The 8,508-nt window shown below is 32.0% G+C and overlaps 1 protein-coding gene across 1 annotated transcript; it reads right to left on the bottom strand.

The window, feature by feature from the left end:
- Positions 1 to 1,229: 1,229 nt before the first annotated feature.
- On the bottom strand, positions 1,230 to 3,648 carry LOC137825671 (putative inactive receptor kinase At2g26730). The gene is made up of 2 exons (XM_068631401.2): positions 2,112 to 3,648; positions 1,230 to 1,928 (listed from the first exon to the last, which is right to left on the bottom strand). Exons 1-2 carry the CDS (start codon positions 3,433 to 3,435, stop codon positions 1,378 to 1,380), a joined length of 1,875 nt encoding a protein of 624 aa, XP_068487502.2. The 5' UTR covers positions 3,436 to 3,648; the 3' UTR covers positions 1,230 to 1,377.
- Positions 3,649 to 8,508: the final 4,860 nt, after the last annotated feature.

Here is an 8,508-nt window from a genome sequence, read left to right as displayed (position 1 = left end):
TTTACATGGGTGCATGCTTAAATAGGAGGACTCATCCACATACCCAACTCTAGTGTTAAGGAGAACATAAATATCAACATGATTAAAAGTCTCTCTCGTCAAATAAGCAATAAAGATATATATTTTGACCTAAATCATGTAGGATTTTAACTGAGCATCTGGATTGGACGACCCATCATACTTCCCGATGTTGGGACACATCCACTTCGGTGGAAGGTTGAAACATTGATCGGCTTTTGAAACATTGATTTGCATATGGGGGATTTTTGTTTAGCATATGCCCGGATCATTTTTATTTTGGAAAATGGTCTCTGTGTGTTTTTGGTTATTCAATATTGATGGATCCATCATACTCTTTGTGTAAGTAAGAACCATAAATAAGTTACTTAGGATAAAATTTTACTCGAACCCCTTCGTAATCAGATGTTCTTAATGGAAGATGGAACGTCGTTGGATTAGGTCTGGAAAAAAAAGAAATCTCCTTTTCAAGCTTGTAAACTCCTTGAATATGAGGTCCAACTGGACTCCTAAATACCAAAAAGAAGTTCAAGATTGATTCAAATTAGTAAAAGTTTAATATGATACGATAATAATAGTGAATAAATGAAGAATTGAGTGAATAAATCCTCTAAGACTGTTGAGTATTTATGCCCTTATGAACCCAATAATAAAACTAAATAACAAAATATATTAAGTTTATTGAATAATACTTGATTATGCCGAACTTTATTTTTTAATTCAATACTAGACTATTAACCAATTGATAAAAGATATAGAGTTGAATAAGTAAACTATATTTCTAATAATTTTTTACAAGTGACTTGCATGAAGCGTTCTTTAAATCACTTCTCCTATGAATATCTAAGTATTTTTTTAATATAAGCCTCTTTAAATAAAGATCTCTAAGAACATGTTAAACTCTCTTGCTTAAATAAGGCAATGTTAAAGTCTCTTCCCTAAACAATAGGGTAATATTTCAAACTTTTTATTATATATATTTATTTTTAAACTCATAACATCAAAAATTATATTCACTTCATAGATTGTCAAATTATCATTTTCTTACTACAAATCTTTTTGCTCTCTGGTGTGTATACATGAAAATATGGACTAAATATTTAATTAAACCTCTTTTTGCTCTCTGATGAGTATATACATGAAAATAAGGACTAAATATTTAATTAAACCTTCAATTCAAAATAAAATGAATGGGATGAGACAGTCCATTGTTGAAGATGGAAAAATGATTAGGTATATTGAACTTACTATAGTAATTTTAATTAATTTACAGAAAACTTAATTTTATTTTTTCATCTTACTATATTTGTGGCTTACAAGTATGAAGGAAAAGTTTATCCAAACATGTGATAGTGTAAATCAGACTTCATAGATCAAGGATTTTTCTTCGTCCTCTTTGATAGTGTTAATCATGAGTGCAACTTGGTTCATGGTTGGTCTAGCCTGTGATGAACGATTCACACATCTTATAGCCACCTGAAGCAAATTCACCATCCTCTCTTCGCTTGCATACTCTGATATTAGGGACTTGTCAAAGACTTCACCTGTCCATTCTTCCCTCAGAACTGACTGAACCCAATCAGTCAAGTCAATCCCATTTCCCTTCACTAACTTACCAGTAAGAACTTCAAGAAGAATCACACCAAAGCCATAAACATCTCCTTTTAACATATCTAATGCACCAGCATCACTAGAACTGCCAAAAGGTGAACCTCTTTCATCATCCATATCCATAATACCATATTCACTTATGCATGCCTCCATATTCTTGTTTAGCAAAATGTTGGAGGATTTCAGATTACCATGAACTATACCATGATGGCCTAGCTCTTGGTGCAGGAAAGCTAATGCCTCAGCAATTGTAGCTGCAATCCCAAGTCTGCTGCTCCAGTCTAAGGCTTTTGTAGTACCTGAATACCACATGCTACATTTTAGTATATGTTACTTCATACAGAATTTTGTTGAAAGGTTTGCACTACTAAGGAGGAGTGAAATTCATAAGGAAATTAAATTTGATGTCACATTTCTTGTTCATTAAAGGAAGTGTTACCAACACAACATGTAGAAAAGTAAAAGGAAAATGTGATAGGTACCATGTAGAAGCTTGAACAAACTGCCATTCTGCTGATATTCATACACCAAAAGCTTCTCTTGTTTAGAACAATAGAAAGCAAGTGGTGCCAGGACATGAGGGTGCTTTGCTTGGCTAAGTATTCGCATTCTTTGTATGAAATCGTGGCTTGAAATAGTCCAATCCTTGATCCTTTTCACAACTACCATTATCCCATTGTGAAGCATCACCTTGTAAAGACTTCCATTTTTTCCTCTTCCAATCAGTTCTGCAGGTGCCCCCAACAAGTCTTCCAATCTCAATTCAATTGCCACTTGGCTTGAAAGAACTACAAGTGATTGTGAAACCATCCCACTTTCAGAAGGGACTGAAAACTCAGATCTGCTTACCTCAGTTTTGTATTCACTTGAAACATTGATCGGCTTTTGAACAACACCACCACTGGCACCTACCCCATTATTCAATGCTTCAATTTTATTCTCTCCCTTCTTTCTTCTACACAGCTTGAAGACTACGAAAAGGACAATGATGGCAACCAATGCAGCATAGCCCGAGTACATAAGAATCTGGTCCTTAGAAGGACCCGTTGATTTTTCCGATGTCTGAGCCTCACTAAAAGGCATAGGCTGATCGGAGCAATTCTTTGGTAGTGGATCTCCACATAGTTCAGGATTACCAAGAAAGCTGTCAGCGGAGAAATAGCCATGCACGTTTGGAATGTGGCCACGGAAATTGTTAAAGGAAACATTGAATTGGTCAAAATTAGAGAACTCAAAAGCAGGTATAGTTCCTCCAAGGTAATTGTTCTGTGCAAGGAACATGTTCAGCCCTGAGATTCTAGACAAGTTTGGTAAAGATCCAGAAAAATGGTTATTTGAAATGTCCAGTCTCTTCAAATTGTTGAGCATAGCAAGCGAACTAGGAAGGTCTCCAGCAAGTTGGTTTCCACTTAGGTGCAGGCGAGTGAGTTGTTTGCAATTTCCTACCTCAGATGCTATTCCCCCACTAATTTTGTTGCCATCAAGGCTAAGGTAGGTGAGAGATGCAGCCAGTGGTTCGAAGTTGCAAAGCATAGCAAGATCAAGTGTTCCAGAGAAATTGAGCTTATCAAGTAGCAACTTCTTTATGAAGATGTTTTGAGAATCACAGTGTACACCTTGCCAGGGGCCCTTGCAGGGATCAGAGTCTTGTTTCCATACCAAAGTGGAGTTCTGTCGTGCATCATTGCCAGAGACTTGTGCCAGAAATTGTATCAGTGTTCTCTTGACCTCATACTCTACACAACTGGTGATGTTTAGGAGGAAAAGGAATGTGGCAAATGATATCCATGTAGAAACTCTTTTCATTTGGGCAGAAATGGGGTTGATGGAAGTGTTTATGAGAGATCAGGAGCTTTGTTGCTGAAGAGGGTGGAGTAAAAATGAAGTGGTTTATGAATAAAATAGAGTTTCTTCTAATTTCAACACAAAAGAAAGTTGAGTTGTTCAGGGATTTTGGCCGGAAATTGAACTGGTCCATGTGGCTGATACTTCAATGATCATTTTGTTTGTAGTTTGCATGATTAGTTGATCTTACCTTAAAACTATTTTAATACTGATTTGCACCTTCCTCAATTTTTTTTTGACAAATATTGGCCGGCAGAATGAATAGTTGCGACTAGTGTTGTCATTACCTTCTTAATTTCATTCATGTGGCATTCTATACTATGCTAACAACAATATTCACACCACCTACCTAGTTACTTTCTCATGTCATCACTCTCTACACCATGTTGGTAGAAAGACTAAGTAGGCACATGCCAAAACCCTCTCACTTTAAGTTGCCTCTATTCAAGAATAAAAATAACCCTAAACATATTTTAGGATGTATATAGATAAGAGTGTGAATTTGAGAGAGTACACAAGAAAGAAAAGAAAAGAAAAAAAAGATTAAACATTGAAGTTGTTTGAATAAAGAGAAAGAGAATAAAAAATAATAAAAATAGGTGGTATGTGAGGGATTTGATGAATTTCAAAAAAACTATAAAATGATTAAATTGTCCTTAGTATTTTAAATTAATTATAATTAAATATTAAATTTTATTATTATTTTATAAATTTATTTTTATTATTGCTATTATTATTATTATAATTATTATTATAAATTTACTATTATTTTATAATTTTATTATTATAATTATTATTTTATATTATTATTATTATTATTATTATTTTATAATGATATTTTTATTATTATTTTATAATTTTAATATTTTATAATTCTAATATTTTAAATTATATTATTATTTCATTAATATCTTTTATATAATTATTTATGATTTTATTTTCATATTTGATTTTTATTAATTTATTGTATTACATAATATAATTAACTGTATTACGTTATGTAAACGTAACATAATCAATTAAATTGATTATATTCGTTATATAAAGTAACATAATAATTTATTATACTTGTTTATCTTCTATTTTTTTTATGTAACATCCCTTTATTTGTGTAGTGTAGAGTAAACATTTCATTTAAACTGAGAATAAATATGTAACTTTATGGCTTTCATGTTGGTTTTTTTTTCCTTTCTTCTCGTCAATGTTGAAAAATAGCTTTCATTGTTGATCAACATATACAAACTTAAAGTTATTCTTTTGATTTTCAATCCGCTTCTACTTTATAAGACTAACCATGGAAACCAAGATAACATTAATAAGTTGGGATCTTATCTCCTTTACACATTTTATTTAAGATTTTGTGAGAAATTTCAACACCATAACTTTGTCGTAACCAACAACAGGTTACAATCACACAACACCACAAAGAGGTGATCTTAACCACACAAGAAAACACACCCTCTTTGCTTTTTCATACAAACACAGTCAGAACAATCCTCTGACCTTATAGATTTACTGTTTTCCAAGTATACAAATTGAAAACAATTAAAAGAATAAAAGGAACAGATTACAACTAGTGTACAAGAAATCACAGAGCTCCTAATTCACTTCTTGAACCAATTTCACAATCTTAGGAAATCTTACAAAGCTTGAATCTTCCTCAAAACAGTTTCTTAATCTCTCTTTCTGTTTTTACAAATATGGAGGATAACCCAGTTTTATAGCTCTTTAAACTAGTTGTTTTAGGTAGTTAAACACGAGCCAAAACAGTTTCAAATCAACTGAAAACAGAATTAACAGGTTTTTGAAAAACTGTTAAGAAATTCAAAAATCAACCGGTTGAAATTTCGTTTTAACCGGTTGAATTGGTTTTGATAGTTAGTCAACCAAGTCAAAATCAGTTTTGAAAACCCTCCAAACAAGTTGGGTGTAGAACAACCGACTAAACCGAGAAATCAATAGGTTGTTTTTCACTTAGCTTAGAAAAACACTTTTCATTTTCAAAACCAGATTGATTCAGATGTGCTTTGGATTAAGAATGAATTTTACAAATTCTAAACCACCTAGAACTAAACACCAAACTCAGCAGCACAAACATGAAGCTCTCTTCATAGATTTGGAGGCATCAAACCTTCATATTCAAAAGTTTATATAAGTGGTGTTAACGCTCCTGGGAAAGAGAATCAGAGATTAATTTTTTTAAAAACATATTTCTCCAAGATTTACATCAAGCTTTGGTTGAACTTGCTAAGAATGGAATATGACTGTGTGTAATCTTTTGTGATTCAATCTTTATCAGGTGTGTTGTTTTCTCTCTTGATTTGTAAAGAACTGTGTCTCACAGAGTCAGAGGGTGTTATGATATGTAGTGAGTTGTTTTGTGAAAGGAAGTATGTGTCCTTGAGGGGTTCAAGATCACTTCTTTGGTGTGTGTGTGATTGTAGTCTATGATTGATTGCATAGTGGAATACCTTGTGGTTTCTAGGGACTGGATGTAGCTCTTGGTGTAAGAGTTAACCAATATAAATTTGTTTGTGTGATTCTCTCTTTCCCTAATCTCAATTGTATCTACTGTATCTATTTTTAGTTGTTTTTATAAATTGCTGATAAAAACAACCGGTTGAATCGCGAAAACAACTGATTGATTTTATGGAAATCAACTAAAACAATTTTATAACTTGAGCATTTTCATTCCTTTAGCTTTGATTCTTCATTGGATTTCTCCATACTTTCAAAGTTTACGAAAAATGTTTAAAAACAATTCACTCCCCCTCTTGTTTTAGGCCAACAAGAACAAACACCACCATTGTAACACCCTACTACAACACAAGACACCTCTAAGAAACACTATCTTGGACAAAAATACACTACAAGAAATGTCAAACTAAGAGAATGAAATGAATAAACCTAAAGCAAAGAGTTAAGAAACACAACAAGGTCTCTTATCCTCACGACAACAGTGAAAAACCTTTCACTTTGCAAGATGATGAACATAAATCTCCAAGAACTTCAAAGAACCTCAATAATTTTCAAAAACTTGTAAGATCAGTTTTATAAACTTTTCCACATAGTATTGTTTTGAAAAAATGTATGTCACTTTTTCTTAAACATTAAAGTCCCTCTTTATAGAAATTTAAAAGTGCATTTAGTTATTAAGAAAATCAACTTTTTGAAAAACTACATAAGTTAATTAACCTGTTGATTTTAGTTAAAGTAAAATAACTAGTCTAATCCAAGTTTTTCTTACATGCTAATAATAATCTTTTCATAAATCAATTAAAAACCAGTTGCAAAAACTATTTAACCAGTTAAAATAAACTTGTTCTTGGATTCATTATCTAAAGAAAAATATAAATCACATACAAAGAAAAAGATAAACCACATACACAAGACAAACACAAAAATAATAAGATGTCTTCAACAAGGCATCATCAAACACATAGGTTGGACCCTGAGATGTCCAACACTTTCTTACTAGAATTGTCCTTTTATTAGACCTACAAAAGATAGATAAAATCTCAATTAGGTTCATTTGGCCAATAAGTCCCTAAACAAGACTCTAGGTCTTTAATCTTTTTATTTTATGAATTTTGTGATTAAATGAGTTTTCATCATGTTGAGTACTTGTAATAGACTTATAAAGATACCAAATTTTGATTGTTCTAAGAGTGGATGTAGGATCCATTTTTTATTTGAACAATATAGAACTTTGTGTAATCTTTCTCATCCTTTCTCATTTTTTATATTTTGTTCTCGTGATTTTGATATTCTATATATAACCTTTATTAACCTTAAAGTTTTTTAATTAAACTTGTTTTTAAAAAAATTAAGAAGGGATTAATCTTTCCATGAAGTTTTAAAAACCAACCACAACTCTTGATCTAGTTTAAGTCTTAATTTTTTTCCACCACACTGTTGTTAGTAGATGATTATTTTGTTTAGTAAAATATTTGTGTTGAACAAATCACAATTTATTATTAATGACGACAACCAAGTATCCAACTTATAATAATATTATTACAAAAAATCATCAATTAATTTGTTCATAAAACCTTTTTACATAGTTTTCAAAAAATGGTTAAAAATTGTGTAAAGGTTGTTATGACTTGTGCCTCTTAACCATAGATCAAACATTTGCTATATGTACGAAGCACACATTCAATCATGAAATCCTATAACATAGAACACAATGACTAAGTCGTCATCATCAAAATCTTCAAGTATCTTCATATGATACATTTTTTATGACGACCAAATTTTGTGTTTCTTTTATGTCTATTTGTTCTTATAGTGTTATGATTTCATATGTGAGTACTTGGTGAAAAAACTGCATATGAGAACCTCCGACATTAGCAAAAAGAAATATGCAAAAGATTATGATAGGTATAACCAGATTTCATTAACTTTATTCCAAATTTTTTTTTATCAGCAAAGAATTAAATGAAATTACAGGGACACTTCAGGGTGTCCTCAACCCGTATACAAGAACCAAAACTCACAAAACCTACTGAACAAGAGAAAAGACATTCCTAGGAAAAAACCTAAACATATGCACTCTACACAACAAAGGATATTAAGCTAGACCACAGATTCAGCACAGCCAAAATAGAATATGTAGCAGCACGTGATATTAGAAAGCTAGTTACTGGTTTAAAATCCTGTTCAAAAACAGCCCCCTGTAGCTGCAGAGCAGCTCCCATAAAGATGTACCAGCATGCCACAACCACCGTAACTATGATGTGTATGGACTGCACATGTGGGATTAAACCCTAAACCCTAAACTTTATTTCAAATAAAAAGGCTTGCACTAAAAAATATTAAACAACTCACAACCACAATTGTAAAACAACCATTATCAAAAACAAACAACTCATGAGCCTAAGACAAAAATATGCAACACATATGGGACATTTTTCATTTTTCCTCTTCATGAGATTGAGATCCATCCCCAGTGTGTGGTTTATGATGTCTGCAAATACTAGTGAGTTTTTTTTTTATCAATGTCCCTCTAAAAGGAGTGAGTTGTTTTGGCTT

Source organism: Phaseolus vulgaris, chromosome 8 (genome assembly GCF_051622355.1).
Source record: "Phaseolus vulgaris cultivar YP4 chromosome 8, ASM5162235v1, whole genome shotgun sequence".
In the NCBI taxonomy this organism is placed as follows: domain Eukaryota; kingdom Viridiplantae; phylum Streptophyta; class Magnoliopsida; order Fabales; family Fabaceae; genus Phaseolus; species Phaseolus vulgaris.
Note: the sequence above shows the minus strand (reverse complement) of the source record. Positions and strands in the feature narration are given on the sequence as shown.